This window comes from Castor canadensis, chromosome 2 (assembly GCF_047511655.1).
Source record: "Castor canadensis chromosome 2, mCasCan1.hap1v2, whole genome shotgun sequence".
NCBI classification, from domain to species: Eukaryota; Metazoa; Chordata; class Mammalia; order Rodentia; family Castoridae; genus Castor; species Castor canadensis.
Genome location: NC_133387.1, coordinates 124,283,982 through 124,307,704, shown reverse-complemented (window position 1 = coordinate 124,307,704; position 23,723 = coordinate 124,283,982). Strand labels below are relative to the sequence as shown.

The window sequence follows — 23,723 nt, the reverse complement described above, 5'->3', positions numbered from 1 at the left end:
TATATGTATTTACATAAACATATCTATCATCTCTATCTATCTATCTATCTATCTATCTATCTATCTATCTATCTCCAACAGGGCTTTATTCAGCCATAAGGATGAATGAAACCACATGATTTGAAGGTAAATGAATGCAATTGAAGGATATCATGTTAAGTGAAGTAAGCCAGGCTCAGAAAGACAAAGGTCACATGTTTTCTCTCATATGTGGGAGACAATAAAAATACAGGCAATATTACACAAAACCGGTTGCACAAAGGGAGTTCACCAATGAGAGAGGGAGGGTTAAAGGAGGAAGTTAAGAAGGTCAGTATGGGTGATGCACTTTCTGTACAAGAATTAATATAGATTTTTTAAACTTGTTGAAATCACTGTAAGGAAGGACAAAAGTAGAAAGGAAAAAAGTAGAGAGGATGAACCAATTCAGGTTGTAATACATATATACATGGAAATGTTACAAGGAAACTCCCTGTATATCTATCTTAACAAACAAAAAATGCCCATTTTCAGAAATGGAGAACAGAAAAGTTAAACAGGTCCTACCTGGGGGTGGTACCAGCAAGACTGGGAGGATATAAGGAAAGGGTGAAGGAGCTGAATGTAGTGGAAATATTATGTACTCATGTATGAAAGTGGAAAAATGAGACCTGTTGAAACTATTCCGAGAACAGGTGGAGGAGAGATAAAGGAGAATGATGGAGGGAGAGAATTCAACTGTGATACGTTGCAAGAACTTAAAGCATCCATGTCTTGCCCTTTCCATTTCCCCAGTTGTGCTTTGAACACATTATTCCAAAGCAAGTGATTCCCTACCTCCACAGTCAGTCCATATTGGGTCAGTTCCATTTACTTGGCATATTTGACAGGGCATTTGTTAATGTGAGCCAATGCCTGGGTCAAAAGTTAAAAAAAATAATTAAAATGAACATGGTTTAAGAGAACTGGTGCCCATCAGTTCTGAAAATGTACTCTGTCACAAGTGGGCTAAGATGGTTGAGTAGAGGTAAAATGAAAAATCAGTAAATATGATGCATCAGTTAATAAGAAATGAGTGTTTAGCATGTTAGCTTTGTGTTTTCAGTCTCTGGAATGGTAAAAATTGTTCTTGGACCCTGAGTGGAAGGAGAATCTTTAACCATGGGAATCAGAAGACCCACATTCTCTCTGATTTTCTGCACTAGCTGTTTCAAAATACTCCTAGGATCTGAGTGATGGAGCCAAACTAACCACCAAGGAGAGAAACCAAATTTTATAGCATTCTGTCTCCAGAAAACTTCCCTTCAATGTTTTCTTAAAAATAAAAAGAAAGATATTATCCTCTTTAAAGAAGGTAAGTGTCACAATGCAGCAGTAGTTCCTTACAGCTACTATTAATTATGATTGTACTGCACATTTTTCAGCTTTTCTCTTCAGATAGATTGCTTCAGTCAACCTGCTTTAGAAAATGTTAGAATAAAATCATTTGGGAGAAAATTTTGGTTATCAGGCTGATGGTGTAGCTTTGTTCGGTGTTTTCTCAATGCAGTTTCTGTATGTCACCTATTTTGTAATTACTGAAACATGCAAGAATTCTGTAAAATAAAACCCAGTTACAAATCATTTTTCCTCCTTGTGTTAAAACTCACCCACATATATTCATTGTTCTCAAAACAGGGAAGCACATGCAATTATGTTTTAAATTTGGCATCAATTGCTGAAATTTTCTTCATGGTGTGCCCCGTTACTGTCATTCTGTGGCTGAGAAATGGTTTAATGGCCAATATAGATATGAAATATAGATGTTGAATCAACTTAATATTAAAATTACCAGGTAATTCTTGGATACATGTATACATTGTGTAATGTTCTACTCAAGGTAAGCAAATATATATCCATTAGTAAATCAAGCAAGCTGGTGTCAAAAAAAATTCCACCTTTACCTATCCTATATGAGTGTGAAAAGGAGGTTATCCAGCTTTCTGTCACTATAACAAGCACCTGAGATAATCAGTTTATAAAAGAAGAGCTCATTTTTGACTCACCACTTTAGAGGTGCCAGTCCATGGTCAGTTGGTCCTGTTGTTTGGGCCTGTGGCCAGGCAGTACATCATGGTGGGATCAATGGCAGTGAAAAACCACTTGAATTCATAAAATATTTGTTATCTGTCCTCCATGTGTTTCTGGTAGTATCTCTTCATTCTTCAGATGCTCATTTTCATCACTTTACCAAGGTCTTCTTGACCTGAACCTGGGTCAAGGAGAACTCTTTTCATTTGTAACATTAATTACACCCAAATTCTTACTGAACATGTCTTCCTCATTACATTTTAAGTTCCATTTGAGCAAAGCTGAGTTTGTTGCTGCTATAATATCACAAACCCTACAAAAGCAAAAAAAATTCAATATTGATAATTTAGTGGGTGTGCTTGGGCTTCCCTCTTACATTCAATGAAAGATCATATAGTTAAAGAACTCTCTCCCTTTTCATTTCCCTTTTCTCTTTTCAGTTGATTTTATCTAACTTTGTCTTCTGTTTCTGGGGAAACTATTGAATTACTTTTGCACCTGAATGCAATGCAAAAATTTGAGCCAATCCTAGCTGGAGTAGCCTTTAGGTTATTGCTCTTAGGTCTGTCTGGTTCTGCTGAGTCTCATGAACAGAACATTGGCAACTTCTGCTTCACTGATGCTCCATAAGATTTCTTCTGCCAACATTCACAACCCAGGCTCAGGAGAGAGCACCCAGTTCACAGCACGCTGTTACCTGGCTGGCCAGCTCTTTCAGGGCCTCATGCTTGTTAGGCAGGTGTTCTACCACTTGAGTCACTCCGTCAGCCCTTAATACACTGTTCTGTCTGATACCACTTTCTCCACTTGTACCAATGACAGATCAGGACCGGAGCATACTGGCCTGGAGGAATGATTTATGTAATCAGTATGGCCCAATGTGTCACAGAAGAGAGAGGAGGAGTTTCCCTCTCATCTCAGTGTAAGTACTTTCCCCTGAAATTATTTCACCTCATCTTCTGTATAAACGATTTATGTAACTGGCCATGCGATTTTTATTTTTTAATGTTTCTCTTGAATTATGCTCCAGTTTTTAATCTTGCTTATAATTTTTACAAAATCACTACCTTTCAAAAATTACTTAGGGATCAGCCAACTTTCCTCATTCTCCTGATAATAAAAAATCATTTCCCTCATTTCTGAACAAGAGTCAAATGATATCGAGGTCTAAAAAAATTATTGCTCTAAACAAAGACAATTGTAAACAAAGATAGAGCCTGGATACTTTCAGACCACCATGAAAACTAGACGGGAGACACTCTCTTCCATACGTCAATGATAAAGTCTGGATTTCCACTTGAATCCATTAGGCTTATCTCCAGGTCTTCACATGGGTCCTTCTGAACGATTCTCTCTCTCCCGCTCTCTCTCTCTCTCTCTCTCTCTCTCCCTGCACTGCACACTTTTTCCCAAAATCTGAGCAGATCAATCCAGTAACATACAGGCTTTACTTATCATCATACATCTCAAAGGATAAAGGTCAAAAGATTTCAAGTAGACCTTCATTGCCAAGCTCCTTAAGTTTTGGGGTACAAATAGGCATTGGGAGGCAAATCATTTCCTATAACTGATAACAGGAAAAAGATCTGTTTACTCTTGTTGTCAATAACAGGCACTGGTCTAAACATGAGGAGTTTAGATTTATTTCTTCTATGGTCATTATGGTGCCATGAGTGCAGGTGTGTCTTCTCTGGATATATTCTCACTCCCTTGTCTCAGTCATTCCAAGACAATCACACCCAAGGCTATCCTCTCTAAATAGAATTGTTTTATGCTAGCCAACATATTACCTCAAAACCTTCCCTCTCCTCCTTTTCTGTAACAAGGCAATTCTTTCAATACTTCTCTCTTAGAGAAACAAAAATTACTCAACATCTAGTTCCCAAGAGAAACCAATAATGAGCTGGGTACCAGCCATCTCCACAGCATCAGCATGTCACTCTCCTGTACAACTAATTAGATTTCTTCCCATGATATAAAAAACTTATAAATAGCTTTGTCTTTAGGGGTATTATTTACAGAAATGAAGACTAAACTATCTGAATTTCTCTTTGTAGAAAACTGCACCTCTTCTGACTCAACAGACAGGTAGGAGCAAAGCTTTTAAATTTCAAAATCTCTTTTGTTTCACCTTTTTATCACTCTTAGGTTATCATCCTTCTGTAAAATGTTTGTGTCAGAAATGTCTTTACCAAAATATTTTTGTCTTTTGTTCCTTACTATCTCTCATTTTTGAAATTTCATTTAATTATGCTGTTTTCCTGAATTAGTTCTATACACACACACCATTGATATTTTTCAGTTTGTTTCCCTGGTATGAAGATTTTCCAAGATTTGTGTTTCTGCCTATAGTAGTCTCCAAATCATTATAAACTTCATTTTCACCTGTGCAAAGCAGATATCTGGTCTCGGCTGTTCCCAACCTATTTAAAGACCAGATTCTTTTTAAAACCAGAGTAATAGAATCTCAAGCCTTGATCTCCAATATTCTGAAGTGGTTCTGCCATGGTTCTCTGTTTTCTCAACATTGGAAGTCTCCAGCCCATGCCTAAGATGAAGGGCTAAACTCAGACATATTCTGAGGTGGTGAAGGAGAAAGTGGTGGGTATAAATCTGAGATGGAAGTTTTGAGGACTGAGCAGATTGTTTGAAGAAGTAAGAGAAGGTATTGGGAGCCACATGGCTCAGAGAAAGGAAATATCCCTTTAAAAAGGGAAGGCTAACTTTATGTTAGACAAAATGTAAACTCACTGAATAAGAGGGTCCTTTCAATAGGATCAAATGAGCCTATCAAATGTAAATAATTCTAGCAATTCTATAATTGTTTTTATTACACAGGTGAAGAGCACTCTTGAGGAAGACCAATGGCTTGGAATTGCAAACATCTGACATCTGATTCTGGTTTTGTGATTTTATTTTCATGAACACACTGGCTACTCACTGAACTACACTGGGTTGTTTGCCTACAGAATCAAGTGACTGGATAAGTTACTCTCAAAATCCTTTTCCTTGTGTATTCAAAACTGTAATTCTGACAATGCATTTGCTTGAAGATGTGTCTCTCAGGTCCATGATGACTGACAAATTTTACATCACCACTAGGAGAGATGACAAATCTTATGTGGTCTTGTCTCCTGAAGAATTCTTAATAGTTTCACCAAGTCATCAATATTTCCTAAGAATACGGAGAAGCCAAACACATGGTCTCTTTTCTAAACAAGTTCTCTTGGGCTTTCAGGATTTCCTCAAAAATAATATTTAATAACTCCAGGTGCTTGCAAAAATGTTAAGCCTTCTCCACTTATTTAAATACTTTTAAAACTAGGTTATCACCAGAAAGTACAAGCTTATGAAGAATTATTAAATGTAATTTCCCTGTAATTTATCAGGAATAGAATTTTGTTTTTTATATGATTAATTTTGTACCAAGGTTTAGAGATACATTATCTGATATTTCTTGAGCTTTACCTATAGTTCAGGACTGTTTTAGCTCCATAAAACCATTGGGCAGAGCATAAAGTTTCCCTTTGACATTGTTTCATATTTATGAAAAGCTGTAAATATTAGAACTAGTCTAAGTAAAATAATGCCTGGAGGATAAGATCTTATTTGATCAATTACTTCCTAATTTTTCAGATGACCCACCTGTCAGCTGAAGCACCCTCCATGTTTTTCAGCCACCCACTCCATTCCCCTATCCTTTACTGTCACGTCCATTCACTCATATGTTTAAACTTTCATCATTTCTTCACATTGGTGATTTTTTCCTATAGCCTGTCTGTGGCTTTCCATCCTTCCAGTGAAAATGGACATAAGCAGTGCATGAAAACCCATCGTTCACAATGCATCGATGTGTCCTGGCATAAGCCATGAGAGGTGACCTAATCAATCCACCAATCATTTGATTGCCACCTTATCCTCCTTACTTCTCTTCTGGGTTCTTTCTTATTCCTTCCCTTGTCACTCCTTTTATTATCCAACTGTCTCTCCAATCCCACCTTAGTTCTTCCTCCTTAGCTCTTCTTGTCTACCTGTCCTAGAAACATGCTACTGACTCTGATACTACCATTAATTTCATAAATAGTTCCATATTTTGGATTGAGATTCTTCCATATTAGAATGATTAAAGACCATTAATAGAGAAAATTACATGTTTAAATAGAATTTTTGAATCTTTAAACTAATAGGTTCATGCAACTTTGAATTACTCTCCTTAAAATTTAATTATCACCTGCACTCTAAGACAAACACCATTTCAGTGGGTGAACCCAATAGTGTATGAATTTCTGTATCTGAGAAAGTAATTTGAAACTTTAATTACTATTATAAGATGAAATGCAGTTTTGAAGATGAGAATACTAACGTGTTTGATATCATATATGCTGTATATTTATTTAACAGGATACAACATTCCACCATAGCAGTCAACATGATTTGTCATCTTGTTACTCAAATTACAGAATTGAGTTAGCAAGTTACCAAACACATTTTGCTTATCAGAGTAGAGGGCATTGACAGGAAACCTCCCAGAGATGATCTTATTAACTCTACAATGCTCCTTTCAATTCCCCTCCCAATCCTTTGTCCTTATGCCCAAGTGACGTGGATGATCTAAAACATCGGTCAGAATTCTAAGGATAGTAGTATGAATTAATTGAAGATGGTAAAACATGATATTTTAAATGTATATAACACATTGAAAAAATGCCAGAAAGAGTATTTAGGAGAACATCTAGGTACAAGGTAGAAAAATGTGTAAATTATTTGAGAGACAAAAAAATTATTGCATTCTGTGGAAATTGGGAAGGAATCAAAGCAAATTGTCTTCACATTCTTGCCAAAGTATAAGTCTCCTCCTACCCCATTGTAGCATATGCCCCTATTTCTTTGACCACTTTTTCTACCTCTTAATATCTCCCACAGCACATCAGTAGCCTTGCCCACACTGAACTTGCTGAGGGTACCAGAACATTGTTTTCCTTATAGTTATTTCATTATTATCAAAACTTATTCAGCATGGCCACCAATGGACAAAGTTAAGCAACAGGGATGTTCTGTCATGTGTCTGATGTTTCACTTTTGTGAAAGAAGTTTAACTAAGACACTTTCCTAATTTAACTCTATTGACCTCCGTGACAGTCTCCTCCAGGGAAAACTTTATAGCATCTGGGAAAATGGGTAATCAGAAGAAGTGCATAGTAGAGTAAATCCTGATTTTCAAACATTTTAATAAACCACCATTCCTTCAACTGCCCATACCATTTGATGTTTTAGCAAAAATATCAACATAAATACAGCACATGCATTGAAGGATATTTTTAAATCTAAAAGTATATTTAGAAGCTATAAAAACAGCAATTACTTTCATTTAAAACATTAGAGGATGTGACTTTGTTACTATATTGCAGTTAATAATTTTAAAAGCATTACTGCTATTGCACAGTCTTCTGTCAATATTCATTTTAATAAATATTACAATCCGTTGTACATTCAGTGGACTTAAACCCGATGTTTGACATTCAGCTTGTTTCAAGCTTTTACCAGTCATTAAGCTATGATGAGCAATTTTGAACAGAAGACTTCTGAAACAAACAGAACTCCAGGAGAAACAGTATTGTCCCAAAAGGTATGGATTTGAGATCCTTGATACATTATTTTAAAATGCATCCTTTGACGTTTAAAATGAGCCTATCTTCCAGCAGTATATAAATGTGACTATTTCACTGAGCCTTTGCCAATTTTGATAGTAATAATTGTAATTTTTCTAATTTAATAAGATTGATTTCTAAGACAGCCATATATATAAAGCTTACATTTCTTAGTCCTCCCTTTATATCATTTGCTCATCCATCTATTAGGTTGTGGAAGTTCTCCTGAATGATTTAGACTCATTTTTATTGTGATGATAACAAACTTTTGTTCCCCTACAGCATCCTGATTCATGTGCTAGTTTGGAGTAGATATCTTTAGGAACGTGTACAATTTTTGGCAGTGCTGAGGGCCAGGGTTGCATATATGTTAGAAAAGCACTTTATCACTAAGCCACATCCCAGCCTGGCACATGTATTAAATAACTTTCAGAGATGCCTTAACTGTTATTTTGCACTTATATTCTCATGCATCATTTTTATTTTATTTTATCATTCATTACATTTTAGAAGGCTATCTATCTTTAAAAAATTTTTGAAAACCATATAGACCAGGCATTGTCACACATACTTGTAATACCAGATACACTGGAGGTGGAGGTCAGATGGATCACAATTTGAGGCTGAGCCAGGGCAAAAACATAAGCCCCTATCCAAAATAATTGCAGTAAACCAGGGCCTGCAGACATGGCCCTAGTGGTAGAGTGTCTCCTTAGCAAATGCAAAACCTTAAGTTTACTATCACAAAAAAATGCTTCATATATAATCTTCCAATTGTATGGAATTCTATATTCATTTATGTGCATTTTAAACTTAATTCTGTTCTTTCACCTGAATTCCTTGAGTTTGTTTTGTGTGTGTTTTTCTAACTTTACAAAATGCCTTATACCTTCTAGGAATATGCCTTTATATGGTTGAGCAATTGAGAACAGTTAATACAATAGATCACTTCTGAGTGCATGCTACACATATCTTTCCTGGGTTTCTATCATTTTATAAATAGTGATTAGCAACTAAATAAAAGCTTTGTCCAAAGTCAAGTTTGTATTTATTAATTTACTATTTACTTGCTTACTTGCCCACTTGCTCATTTACTTACTTATTTTAAGGTGCTGAAGATGGAGGCCTGGGCCTCATGCATGCTAGGCAAGTGCTGTACCACCTATTTCCACCCCATCCCAGTGGTCAGTTTTAAACTATGAGCATTTTGGACATAATTTTCAGCATCTCTAAGCTGATTTCTTTTTCTCTTTCAGATCACTTCAGTACCTTTCATTCTTCCTGACTCAGTGGACCAAGAAAATGATTCTGTGGTGACTGAATTTGTGTTACTAGGACTTGCACAATCCTTGGGCATACGTATTTTCCTTTTTCTCTTCTTCTCCTTATTTTATGTAGGAATTATTCCGGGAAACCTCCTCATTGTGTTCACAGTGGTTTTGGATCCTCACTTACACTCCCCCATGTATATTCTGCTGGCCAACCTGTTTCTAGTTGACTTGGGCCTTTCATCTACCACAGTCCTAGGGCCATCTCTTACATTTTCACTGACTATGCAGTCATTCCCTCCCACAGCTGCATGGCAGAAATGTTCTTTATCCACATCATGGGAGGAGTTGAGATGGTGCTACTCATTGCTAGGTATATGACAGGTACACAGCAATCTGCAAACCTCTCCACTATCTGACTGTTATGAACTCCAAAATGTGCACGATTTTGGTAGTAGCTGCTTGGGCCATAGGCATGATTCATGCTGTGTCTCAGTTTGTGTTTGTCATTAATTTGCTGTTTTGAGGCCCCAATAATGTGGGAAGTTTTACTGTGACTTTCCTAGGGTTATTAAGCTTGCATGCATGGACACTTACCAACTGGAACTTGTGTCATTGCCAACAGTGGCTTCATATCTATGGGCACCTTCTTTACCCTGATTCTGTCATACATCTTTATTCTGCTCACTGTGTGACAACATTCTTCATGTGATTTACCCAATGCATTCTTGACTTGGTCAGCTCACATCACTGTGGTGGTTATGTTTTTCACTCCATGCATGTGTCTCTATGTGTGTCCTTTCCCCACGGAGTCACTGGATGAATGTTTTGCTATTGTGGACTTTGTTGTCACTCCCATCTTAAACCCTGGCATTTACACCTTAAGGAATACAGATATGAAACTGGCAATAAGAAGGCTGAATCGACAGGCGGTAAGTTCTAGAGAGATGACAATAGATTTTGCTGACAAGAACACCGGATGAATGCCATGAGCAATCAAGACTGCCACGATCACATTAATACAATAATAAATCCATTTTTATTATTGCCTTGAAAATGGAGAAATCTGCAGAAAAGAAGGTATTAAATTAAAGAATTACACTTCAGATGGAGTCACAGCAACTTTTGTTAATCATGAAAGTAAAGTGTTAAACATTTCTCTCTAATATGCATACCTACATTGTAGTTACCAGCAATGACCACATTTAATTTTCATGTATTAATCTACACCTTTGTAGAAATATACATATATATGTACGATTTGAATAAATCAGCATCTTTATGTTGATAACATACATCACTGGAAAGTAATAGATATTTTTATGCAAATCTTGTGGTTCCAGTGGATAAAATATGGGTTTCTATAAACCAAAACATATTTAAATTATGAAGGAAATCATTATATAAGATGTACATTAAGTTAGAAAAGTAGAAAAATCAACACTATGTTACACTTACTAAGTTTTCTTTTTTTTTTTTTGATATGGCCAAGAGATTCTTTATTGCTGGGTGGGAGAAGGAGAGAGCAGAGATAGCCAAGAGAGAGAAGCAGGAGGGGCAAGGGCTTAAATACCCCTCGGTGGGACTCAGCATGATCTTCTTGGTTAGGATCTTATGGTTCATGCTGATTGGAGGTTGGGGGCAGAAGGAGGATTCAAGCTAGACTTGAGGCAGGACTGTGACCCTGGGAGGCAGGACCGTGACCCTGGAAAACAGAAGCTTAAGGGTGCAGTAAGAACTGAAACCTATTGGTGCCATTATTGCCAACATTCCTCCCTTTTTTGTTTGTTAAGGAAGGGGGGCGTTGTGTTCGCTCTGGCTTCTTCAAGCTGGCAAGGGGCAGTGTAGGGGAAGGGAGGGTTAGTTGGCAAACAATGTTGGGGTGGTGAGCCTCATGATGGTGTACTCCCAGGCTCCAAAAATGAAGATTTCCTCTTCCCTGAAGTTGATGAAGGTCCCTTGTAGCCATAGGTCATAAAGAGTCTCGAGCCAATCCTCCGACCTCTGCATGGTGGGTATCAGCCAACTATCCTGGCATTTTGGAGAGGTTGGTATTCCTGGAGGTGCAACTGATTAAATTTTTGATTAGCAATAGCAGACATGTATTATGATACAAGGGAGGAAGCTTAAGAATAGGAAAGCAAGAAACATAGGTATTAGGATGGGCATTGGCCGGGAGAACCACTGTGAAATGTTGTTCCCTAGACAATTTCAAGAGTCCTCCAATTCCCTTCTCCATTTTCTAATTGTTTCTTGAGAGGTGCCACCATTGGGGAACCCATTGAGCTTGACAGCAGTGGGTGTCATGAGAATGACCAGATGAGGGCTGGTCCATCAAAGTCCCAATGGAGAGGGTAGAAGATCCTTTTGGAGAACAAGATGCCCTGGTTTAACAGAAATTGTTATAGGGTGGGGCAGGATCTGGTTTGCATGCTCTCTCAGAAGTTCCCTGAGAAGGCAGGTAGCCAGCCAGAGGAGCAGAGTCTGTTGGAGGCAAGTTTTTCTAAGAGAAAGGGGTGGCCATACATTATCTAAGACCCAATAGGAATATTAGGAGGAGCATAAAAAGGTGTCTGTTCAGGCACTGCATATCTAGGGATCTAAATTCTGTAAAATCCTATAAGTGCCAGAAAAGCTGTAAGCTGTCTTATGGTATGGGGGTTGGGAAACAGAAGATTGGGTTGATGCATTTATGACTCAGTGAGTGAGTCTGTCCCTTTAAGGCCACACCTAGGTAGGTGACCTGTGGGAGGCAGGGACTGTCAGGATTTAAATGTAACACTCTTGGATAAAAGAGAGCTTTAGCTCATTATTTTATATAAATTGACACTTTTAACCTTTTACTTAAAGCTTGACAAGATCAGCAGAAAACACAAATAATTTCTTTGATAAAATCTTTCTCTGTAATGGTTTTTTGTAGATGTTACTCAGAGCAGAACAATATTAAGATAACCTTGTTATCTGATAGACATAGTGGATTTGATTTTAGTTTGACATGACTCTAAAAAACTTTTAGGCAACTCTTAGATTATATTCAACTTTAACTTTATCACACACTGAAGCTTTTATTATACACTTTTCAAACTTACTCAGACCTTCATACAACATACTAAACCCTTTGATGGTTTGTCCTCATCTTTCCTATTTGAAACAATCTTTAGGATAAACCCTTTTTTGCAAAATCCCTTCTCATCCAAAAAACCATTCCTTTTTCCTTTAACTTCTCAAAAAATACATTTATTACCTATCTATATCCTTTCCAGTTGTTTACTTTGTAACTTGTATTTTAAAATTAACTTTTATAAGAATTTTAAATTTATTGTAGGAGCTGGAGCAACTAATTAGTAGCCCTTGTTGTTTTAAGAATTTATGGGTGGCATAAGGCCTCATTATCCCTTAGGCTTGAGGGGATATTGTTTGGGTGTGGAAACTGTGCGGGATTTTTGAGTTTTATTTGAATAAGGAGGGCTGTCCTGGCTCACCCTACACTCATCTCATCAGTCCACACTGTGGGATCTATTTGTTCCTGAAGGAGGGGGCAGCAGAGATAGCTGCCTGGGGGGAGGAGAATTTGAACTTTAATTGAGATACTAAATCCCATCCCAGCAGGGACGCCAGAGTCTCAGGTACAATGGAGAAAGAGTGACAGAAGAGGAGGTCTCCCCAAGAGCAGGCCAGAGGCCAGGTAAACTAGCGCTCTAGGGTCTAGCCAGATTTGCCCGGAACGATCACTTGTCATTGGACTGAGGACCAGGAGAAAAAGGTAAAACAGAGAAATGGCTTCACTGTCTAGGGGGAAAATGACCTATTGTTTTTCTGCCATTATGGCTCCTCAACATTGACGCCAAGAAGTGGAGTGTGGCCAGGAGGCTTGGACCCATCAATCCATAGGAGGAGGGACCTCATCTTCCATCTGGTGATGGGGGCACTTAGACCTCCAGTGGATACCCTTGCAGAGGGCAGGGTCCTGGTTAGGTGTGGGGCTGTCTCCTGGGCTGTCCCCCTTTAAGCATTCTCTGCAGAAGTGCCCCTCCTGTTCACCATGGTAGGAAGTTCAGGATACAGGCCCCAGTCGGGTGGGGCCCTCTCTGAGAGCAGCATGAGGCCATGGTGTCTCTTATCTTTTTTTCTCCTGTTAGTAAGGTCCTTGACATACAGACATAGCCATAAATACTGACATTGCTAGCTGTATTACTTGGTTCAGTGACTTTTCCCTTCAGCCACAGTCTGAGTTTTTTAACAAATATCTGGGACTGACTGTTAGAAATTTATCTTTGAGGAGAACCTCTCTCACTTGTGACACTAAGTCCACCATGGTATAATTTCTGATAGGTTGTTGCTGTAAAGTAAAATTGTTATTTTAAATTAACACCTGACACTCTGGAGAGCAAGTCTCTGAACTGTTCTGGGCCTCAGTTTCCTTGCTTAAAGAATGAGGGATTTGGTCTAGGTTAAACTACGTTTTCCACTATGAGATGGCTGAAGTGACATTAATGCCACTTATCTTCTTTACCATTCTTTTTTTTTTTAGTAATGTTGGGGAATTGAACTGAGGGCTTTGCACATACAGGGCAGACATTCTCCCATTGAGCTACTTCCTCAGTCCCAAATATTATTATTATTTTTTACTTTGGCTGTACTGGGCCTGAACTCAGGACTTTATGCTTGTAAAGCTGCACTCTACTGCTTGAGTCATATAATCATTTCCAACCTGAGTGGCCTGGGCCAGAACCCATTGCTTTTCTAATGAGAGAAATTTGTATAGGGGACCTCAGTTTACCTTTTTTACTTTTATAGAAAAGGTCTATTATAATTTAAGGAGCCTTGTGAACGTCACTTCTCTTGGTTACCCAAGGCATGCTGAGGCCGACCTCAGTACAAAGCTTCCAACATCTACCAGCCAAAGACTGGAAGATGCAGGTCCCATCTAGAAAGAACAAAATGTTAAGGTCCTGTCTTTTAGCTAACAGCAGGCAGCCTCTTTAATAAAGGCTACCTTTTTAACAGAGAAATAAATCATTTGTAAAGTTAGAGGAGGGCATTCAGAGAGCATTTCAGGCCAATAACAGTGCCATAAAGGACAACTAGCGTTAATATTTGGAGGGCAAAATTTATGCTGAGGCCAAAGGTATAGAAAATTCTAAATGAGAAATTTAGGGACCATAGTAATTTCTATTTAGTTATTTCTGGAATTATAACCTTGAGCTAACAATTGACTTACAAGGGTCTGATGCCCTGAGGTGTGAGGTGGGGCTAGGAGCAAGACTTGTGCAAGGCGACACTCCTTCCACACACACCTGGGACAAATGACTCTGACTGCCTAGGCCTGATCCTGAGGCCTGTTGCCCCTCCCCACTTCCTGTGTACTCTGTGCACATTTATTCTAGGGGAAGTGGCAGTGGGCCACAGCCATCGCCACATGTGGCTAGCAGCCCAGGATTTGCTGGGTCCTCTCTATGGACTCTCTTAGATATGGCAGGCATTTTTGCTGTGTCCAGGAGCCGGCATCCTGTGCACAGGTGCGCCTGTTTGCTTTCCCTCCTCCCCTTGTGGGGACAGAGTTAAAGCATAAGCGTGGCAGCTGCACGCTTTTGCAAGCGCTTTTGTAAAGCAGCTGATTTAAAGTTACTTTAGACTGAGAGGCCTGGCAAATTAGTTGGAATAGCTTAAGTCATAAGGTACCATGCTACAGGTTTTTCATGGGAGGCAGGGTTCCAGTAAGCCCAGGGAGGGGAAGGCAGACAGAGACAAAGGACATGTGGGAGGAGATAGGTATGGTAAGCAGTGCAAGAAGTCTGTTTACATGGGGAAGGAGGAGGTTTGGAGAGGAATTGCCTGATTTAGAAACTGGTTTACAGGCTGATAGAATCTGCGCAGTGGAACAGAAAGTACAGAGGGAGGATTTGAAGTCAGAGATCTGGATTTAGATGGAGGTATGAAAAGGCTTGGACATAATGGAATCTCTCCCCATCGTCCTGATTGCTCATAGTAGTTATATGTCCTGTAAAAGGTTGGGATTTAAAGACCTGAAAAAGGGCCAGTGATTTTGGTTGTCTAAAGGATAAGTGGGCCAGATTTGAGTGCAAAAGTGGATCAAATTTTTGGTTTTATATCTGGGGTCAAACCCAAGATGTCTAAATTATTGAGGAGGCATCTCAATGGGGAGTCAGACGGCAGAGAAGATGTAGAGGCACCCATTGTGTGGGACCTGGTCCTGGAATGCGAGAGGAGGATATTTTGTACTGTGGAGCATCCTCGTGCAGCACAAATATCTGAGAAAATGCAAAGCACACGTGACCCAGCCATCGCTGAGTTCAGGTGGTATGCAGGCCAAAAAGGCCCATGGAGACTATGGGTTACCCGGCACTGGGCTTTTCTTGGAGGGTGGCCTGCGAGGGCCAAGGATGACAAGAATAGACCCAAGCCCGTGGCAGATAGGGAGATCTTTCCCCACAGTCTGAGTCCCAGGGATGATCAGAAAAGGGAAATGTTGAAACCCCAGACACACCAAAGGGAGAGACAGCAATGGGAGCCCATTAGGGGTGTATGGACTCACCAAGAAGATGTCCAGTGTTGGATGCGAGCGAGGGCAATCAGGAGGATGAGTCCTGGCCAGTCACGTCCTCAGAGTGTTTGTGGGGTGAGTTGGATCGGGGTCCCACCAAGATTAGTTGGGAGCCCTGCCCCGAGTCATGGCACCAAATGTAAGGAAATATAGGCCCCAAAATGACCACATGGAGAGGAGTGATCTGGCCAAGAGATTCTTTATTGCTGGGTGGGAGAGGGAGAGAGCAGAGAGAGCCAAGATCCTAAGTATTCTTTACTGTCTGATTTTTAGGGCTTTGTACAGCATAATTTAAAAAACTATAGTAATTCACATGATGTCAAATTTATGTGTATTCCACTTTTTAACAGCACAGATCTGTTGCCCTTACAGTCTCCCTCAAAGAATTTCCTGATTCACAGTGGGGAAAAAGGTTTCTACAATTCTAAAGTATTTTAGGGGACTTGTTTTCTATAGAGGAAGACTCTCACTAAGATTTCAAAAGTATATTGATGTGTCTGCTCTTGAGCCTGTGTGCTTAGACAAAGAAGCTGGTTGACATCTTTCAGGCACAACCCTGAAAGTCTGGTGGTCAAGAAACACAATTTGAGACATATCTTGAGTGCATTTTTAGGAAAGATTAAAGAAATACTCATTGTTGTGTCTCAGATTGTTTTTAACTCCTACATTGTAATTAAAACAGAAAAGTAAAGTGACTATATGATATGAAGTGAGACTATCATTGAAAAATATTTTTACTGTATTTTCCCCATGTATTGGTCATCCATGTTCTGAGATATGCTCTTAGTAAAATTACCAAAATAGACCAAGTCATTATGGCAATATCCCTTAAGAAGTTTCTGCATTTCCTCTAATGGCCAAGGGAAACCTTTGAGACTGTAAGTCGGTCTCTGTACTGTTAGCTCCAAGTGGTTATTTCCAATCTCTTCACCTGCTTCTTGTCACTTTCATGAAGGATTTTAATTAGCCAAGTGTTTTATTAAAGAATCTAGTTCACATATGTGTCATCCTCTTGGAAATTTTAATCTATCAGCATGAAATTAAAAAGGAAATTTGAACTCCTCCTTCCTTGAAGACTGATCTACTGTCTTCCAGTTATGAAAGAGATAGATTGAATAATGAAACTGATGTATAAAAGTAAAACTAACTGTATTGTAGAATCTTATTAATGATGAGATGCTTCTAGTAAAGAAATCCATTCTAAAGGACTTAGATATGTCTTTATCTTTGGGAGAAATGGAAAGATGATATTGGGATGGCTTAAAAACTTAGTATGAGTAATGTTAAAAGGATTCTCCTTGTTATTAGTGTTCTAATGGCAACAGTTATTGAGCATTCCTGAGTCTTTCTGTTCAGTGGACTTATCTTTATTTTCTCTTTCTCTAAAGTATTTTCTTGCCCAACTATTTGCCTCCTTGTTATAACCCCAATGAAAGTTGGTCTGGGACATTTCTTTCACATAAAGATACATGTCACAGTACTACAGCTGTGGGATTTTGAGAACTTGTGACAGAGTGAACTCATCTTGAAATAGGAAAACTAGGCCCAGAGGTTTTGGATGACATGGGAAAGATCATGAAATGAATGTATGGTAAACCCGAGCCCCTGCCTTCCATGTCAATGGGACTTACAAAGACCCACAGTGTTTTTTCTTACAGAAAGGTAAAATAAGTTTAAGAAAAACATAAAGTCTTAGTGGCTGAATTCAATGTTTAATGTAACATAGTAGGCAGGATTTTCTTTTACAACTGTGACTGACTCTTCATTTTGTTATAACATGTGTGTAAAATTCTGGAGAATGCTTTCAATGAGCTTAAACTTAATGTTAGAAGCAATGCACTTCTAAAACTTCTCAAGTAATTTTTGCAGAATAATAAATGAGCTGTGAGGTAGACTATGTTGGCAACAGTAGAAATGCACTATGGAACTTAGGGAAGGAGGGAAAGGAAAAGAGAAAGTCAACAATATCAACACATTTCATACCTGCTTAGGTAGAGGACATAAAAATATGTTCTGAAAGCTGCAAAGTGGTCAGGTAGGGAGAGAAGGGGTAAGGGAGAGTACCAGAGGTGGTTGAACTGATAAAAGTAAAGCATATTCACAGTTGGGGTACATTGAGAAACCCCTTTGAACATCAACTTTAGAATGAATAATGAAAGAAAGGACTGTGAAATAAGTAGAGTGAGGGGCACATTGCTTTAAGTGGGATGGGGGAATGGAGGAGACAATCATCTAACCAGTGTGCAATGTAAGGCTATTCAGAATTGTTACAACAAATCCCCACATACAGTGAATATATGCTAATAATAATGGAAAAATTAAAAATAAATGAACAGTGAAAGGGTTATGGAAAAGGACCCCATACATAAGGATCCTGTTTTATCACTCTTCCCTGAGAAGAGTAGCTCAGAATATGTTAAGTCTTAAATAACTAAGAAATTCCTTTTGTTAAAGAATATCATTCCTGAATTTTTATTTGCTACTATGATAGACAATCTTTGTGCTACATTTGAGAACCCTTGGACCAGTCATATTCCTGGCACTATTCTTATGAAGATATAACTTCAAATTTGTCTTTCTCTATTAATGAAAAGAATTGGTTTTCCATTGGCAAATACTAAGGTCAATTCCATACTGCATACTTTGATTCTAAAAAACATTTCCACCAACCAGTCACATCAGAAAATATCTCACAATAGGATCCTCTGTATTGCAGTGACTAGTATCATTATGTTTGTTACTATGTTAAGCAAAAGGGAACTAAAAAAACTCACAAATTAGTTTACCACTAGATTTCTGTGAATGTTTGGAAAAATTTTGATTTAGTGAGTTTTACAGGACTTTGAAAATAGTAATGTTGTGCTTCAGTGAGGAGAGCTAAAGAATTCAGAAGAGTGAAGACGGAAGTGCAATTCCTAAGATGAATGGAAAAATGTGATTTAAAAAATGTCCAGATCAAATACTGGTATTCCTCCAAGAAATTTCACAAATACAACTTCAATATTTCTTTCTCATACATTTTGCTTGCTTGTTGGCTCTGCCACCTAATCTGTCATATGTTCTCTTGGCTATGCTTCACATCCAGTGCACCTCCATGTGCCACTTCTTCACTGCAAAGATTCTTGAAACCATATTCAATTTTATCTCCTAGAAACACAGTTGAAATATTTCTCTCAGTACTCAACTGTTCAGTCACTGTCTCAGCAGGCAGAAACTTACCCAAACAATGCCTCCATGTGTCTAGACCCTTATCATTATCCTTCACTTTCTTCCAAACTTATCTCTTCTAAAAGTGCTCCATGTGCTACATAATGTAACTCAAGTATAAATATTACCAGAGTTAAAGCCATCACAGTGCTCCCACTTACTCAGAATAAAATCCACTTAGTGACATTTTTCCATCTCCCACAACCTGATAACAAATTTTCTATTACTACCTTTATAACAGTTGTTGTGTATTATGTCTCTATCACTATGTTCTAGAAAATTCATATTTATGACCACACATAATCCTCAAGCAATCCTATGATGCAGTGCTATAGTCATCCATCTTGTCCAGATGAAGCCACAAGATTCAAAGGCTTTATATGAGGTATTCAAGGTCAGCTCTCTACATTGTAGGTAAACTTCGGATTTAAACAGAAGCCTCCTAACACACAGCTCACATCTTAACACTATCAATTGTTGCCTCACAGGCTCACAAACCTTTTCTCACCCTTTTCCTGCTCTCACAGCCCCATGCTCCAGTTGCTATCTGCTGTTAGGTTTAAACAATCAGCTGGGTTTTCTTTCAATCTCCTGTTCTTCCAAGTCACATTGACATCAGAGTGAATTTATTAAACCACTGCTCATAATTCTCTAACACTTCTTAAATATTTTCTTAATAAAACCCAAATCCCATAGAGGAATTACATTTCCAATTTTATCTCCATTAAACTCCATCACACTCTCTCTGATTATTATTTCTTTGCATTCTCCTCACTTCACCTTTAAATACCCCATTCTTTATTCTCTCAATTTTATGTTATTAGTTTTTGGCGATTCTAGGATTTCAACTTAGGGATGCATGCTTGCTGGGAAGTTTCCCCTCTACTGCTTGAGTCATGCCTCCAGTCCCTTTTCTCTGGTTATTTTGGGGATACAGTCTCACGTTTTGTCCAGGCTAGCCTGACCTTGCTCCTCTTAGTGTGTGCTTGCCACTGTATTTGGGATGACAGGTGTGTGCCATCACACCCAGCCTTTTCTCATTGAAATGGGGTTTTACAAATTGTCTCTTTTGTTTGTTTGCTTGTTGCCCAGGTTGGCCTGAAATTATCATCCTTCAGTTCTCAGACTCCCACCTAGCTTGGGGTGACAGGCATATACCATTGCACCCATCTATTGGTTAAGATGGGGTTTCACTAATTTTTTACTGTGAATCTCTTCAAATTGTGATCCTCCTGATCTCAGCATCCCATGAAGCTAGGGTTACAGGTTTGAGCCACATATCCAACTAAAATGTTATTTTTTTAATATTTCAATTTCATTTTTGTTCTTTCTATGTTCAAATTCCATTTCATTTTGATAAGTGTTTTTTTTCTCCTGAAAACTTTAATTTCACCAAATTATAAGATGTGTGCAACAGATCATTAACTGCATTTGAAATTGAGGGGAAAAGGAGGTAAGTATAGTTGATAGTATCCACTTAATCAAGCAAACCAGGCAGCCTAGACAATAGCATTTTATTATGACTCTTCTTTGAATGAGTGGAGGCCATGAGAAGACCAGGATGACTGAACTATCAGACATAATCAGGGATGTAGTATGCAGTAAAAATGTGAGTTTATATTTTTGAATTAGAAAGTCACTACATGAGTGAATGGAAGGATTAAAAGTGAGGTTTGGATTTAAATATAATAATTCTGACCTCCTTTTCATTGTATTCTCTAAGGTAACTGCAGAGCTATTCAACTGGAATGAATCAACACATGAAACAAATCATTCTGTGGTGACTGAGTTCATTTTTCTTGGACTCTCCAATTCTCAGGAACTTCAGATTTTCCTGTTTCTGTTCTTTTTGGTGTTCTATGTAGGAATTGTGTTTGGAAACCTTCTTATTGTCATAACTGTTGCTTCTGACTCCTACCTTCACTCCCCCTTGTACTTTCTGTTGGCCAACCTCTCACTCATTGATCTGTCTCTGTCCTCAGTCACAGCTCCCAAGATGATTACTGACTTTTTCAGCAAGCACAAATTCATCTCTTTCAAGGGCTGCCTGGCACAGATATTTCTCCTTCACTTCTTTGGTGGGAGTGAGTTGGTGATCCTCACAGCCATGGCCTTTGACAGATATGTAGCAATTTGCAAGCCCCTGCACTACACTACAATTATGTGTGGGAATGTGTGTGTAGGCATTGTGGCTGCTGCATGGGGAATTGGCTTCCTCCACTCAGTGAGCCAGTTCGCGTTTGTACTGAACTTATCCTTTTGTGGTCCCAATGAGATTGACAGCTTTTATTGTGACCTTCCTTGGGTAATTAAATTAGTCTGCACAGACACCTACAGGTCAGATATCATGGTCATTGCTAACAGTGGTGTGCTCACCGTGTGTACTTTTGTTCTTCTAATCATCTCCTACACTGTCATCCTAACGACTATCCAGCATCGTCCTTCAGATAGGTCATCCAAGGCTCTGTCCACTTTAACTGCTCACATCATAGTAGTTCTTTTGTTTTTTGGACCATGCATCTTCATTTATGCCTGGCCATTTCCCATTAAGTCTTTGGATAAATTCCTTGCTGTGTTTGATTCTGTGGTCACTCCTCTCTTGAACCCCATTATATACACACTGAGGAACAAAGACATGAAGACTGCAATGAGACGACTGAGAGATCGAAATGTGAATTCCAGGGTAAAGTGAGATCTGTGAGTGTGAGCTCCATCTTTGACAATGACATAACGTTGGTAAAGTGTCCAGCAAAGCTTATGAAATTGTACCATCCCTTTCCAACTCACTTAGTATTTGTCAAAGAAATCTCACAAGCACCATCTCAATTCATCCTTCAAAACCAGCTGTTTTATATTTTTGACACAGCCCCAAATTTAAAATCATGCATCATCTTACTAGCTGTTGAACAATGAAAGGCATGAATAAGCTAGTATTTGTACACAACTGAGACTTTCTGGTTGGTTTAGGATTTAATAGAAGAAGGATTAGAAACTGGCCTGGCTTGTAAATTTCTATTTTTACTTGGCTTGTTTTCCTGAAAGTATCAACAAAGTAATGGTAACATGCCTACAAATACATGCCAAGTGATAGCACTTGTATGTCAATTATTAAGAGATTTAAAAAGTAAGCTCCTTCCTTGTAACAGGTTATAATCCACTTCCTACCATAGTCTATGAGTGCATTCCTGAGGGCAATAGGAAAACTGTTGTGGTGGCCAAATGAATACTGTCTTGCAGGCACTTGGCATTCTCTGCTACATGACAGCTACTTATAAGAAGTAGTAAAAGAATTATGGGGTTCCAGTCTCTCAACACCTTACCACAAAGTTTATCACTACATCATTCTTAAAGTCTAGCTTTTTAAAATTAAAAAAGCTGGGCTCAACACTACTTTCTGCTACTAATCATGACATTGGGTTCATTACTTATCTTTGGTAAGCTTTGGTTTCCACTCTTTTTAGAGGGAGATAGTATTTATTGCATTTGGTTACTATGAGGGGTGATGAGACCATGTATATACATCAGACAGTTTGTGTCAGATTCAGCACTCAATAAATATCAGACACTATTATAATTACTATGTAAACCCTACACATCAACAAAGCCAAAAATTCTTGACCTTTTCTTCCTAATGGCTTGAGAGGTATGATATAGTCCAGTCTTAGCTGACACTCCCTTGGGGTGTGGTAGTTTTAAGTAGAAGTGTGTATATTTAAGTGCAAGTGTGTATATGCTCACTAACACTGCTATCCAGCAAAGCTAAAAAGTCCAGATAGAAGTGGATGGAAATATAAATTGAAAAACCTTAACAAGTGATTCTAATCACTCTGAAAATTAGCTACTCTACAAATATAGCTTGCTGAAGTATGATGTGAATTAATAGACATGGAGATCCAGATGATAGCAGGGTCAACTTTATGTCTATTCCAAGAATATAAAATTCATAATGATATTAAAAATATATAAGGAAATTAGTATATGGTGATGACAACATCTCAAATCAGTGAGAAAAGAAATGACCAATTAGTGCAATGGGGGAATAACTAGATGTCAATATGGGGAAGGATGTGTTGGATCTTTTCTTCACATACCAGGACAATTTCTAAATGAACTCAATATATGAATCTTCTTTAAAAGTTTAAAAATATTTTTTTAAAAAAAAGATTTGATGTCTTCATGATCTACAACTGTGATAAAAATGGACATTGAATAAATTTAATTTTAATGTGTGATTGCAAACTATCTCCAAGAGTATGAAAATATATAATTTACAACTCATATGAAAAAGAATAGTTTTGATATATAAATAATATCCCCAAACTCAACAAACTAATAGAAAAGCAGGCACAAGATATAAACTTATAGTTTATAAATAAGAAGATGACAATCTTTAAATACAAGAAAAAGTGTTCAAGCTCTCTTATTTTTAGATATATGCAAAGTAAAATGAAATTAATGTAAGTTCTGTTCTAATATATCAAATATCTAATATCAATGGCTCAAGCCTGTAATCTTAGCTACTTTGGAGGCTGAGATTGGGAGGATCTTGTTTCAAGGACAGCCAGGGCAAATAGTTCACAAGACTCCATCTCAACCAATATCTGGGGACAGTACTACATGTCTGTCATCCAAACTAGAGGTAGGCTGAGATCAGCAGTATCATAGTTGCAGACCAACCTAGAAAAAATGTTTTAGATACCCTAAACCAATGGAAAAAACTTGGTGTGGTGGTGTGATCCCAACTACAGTAGGAAGTAAAATATGAGGATTTCTGTCCAGGCTGGCCTGGGGAAAAAATGAGATCCTGTTCTAAAATAACCAGAGCAAAAAGGGATGGAGGCATGACTCAAGTGATAGAGTACTTTCCTAATGTGCAAGACTGAGATCGAACACAGCACCACCAAAATAAAGGTATCAAACATCTGAAATATCTGAACTCAGTATTTGAAAATACATGTTAATGAGGTGTGAAGAAAGAAGCACTCT

General features: G+C 38.2%; 1 protein-coding gene and 1 pseudogene across 1 annotated transcript; both read left to right on the top strand.

Annotated features, from left to right (window-relative positions):
- Positions 1–7,606: 7,606 nt before the first annotated feature.
- Positions 7,607–9,948, top strand: LOC109678143 (olfactory receptor 4F6-like; annotated as a pseudogene).
- A 5,297-nt stretch (positions 9,949–15,245) lies between these two features.
- On the top strand, positions 15,246–21,429 carry LOC109678142 (olfactory receptor 4F5-like). The gene is made up of 3 exons (XM_074058667.1): positions 15,246–15,669; positions 16,919–17,001; positions 20,461–21,429. The coding sequence occupies exons 1-3, from the start codon at positions 15,246–15,248 to the stop codon at positions 21,427–21,429; spliced, it is 1,476 nt and encodes a 491-aa protein (XP_073914768.1).
- Positions 21,430–23,723: the final 2,294 nt, after the last annotated feature.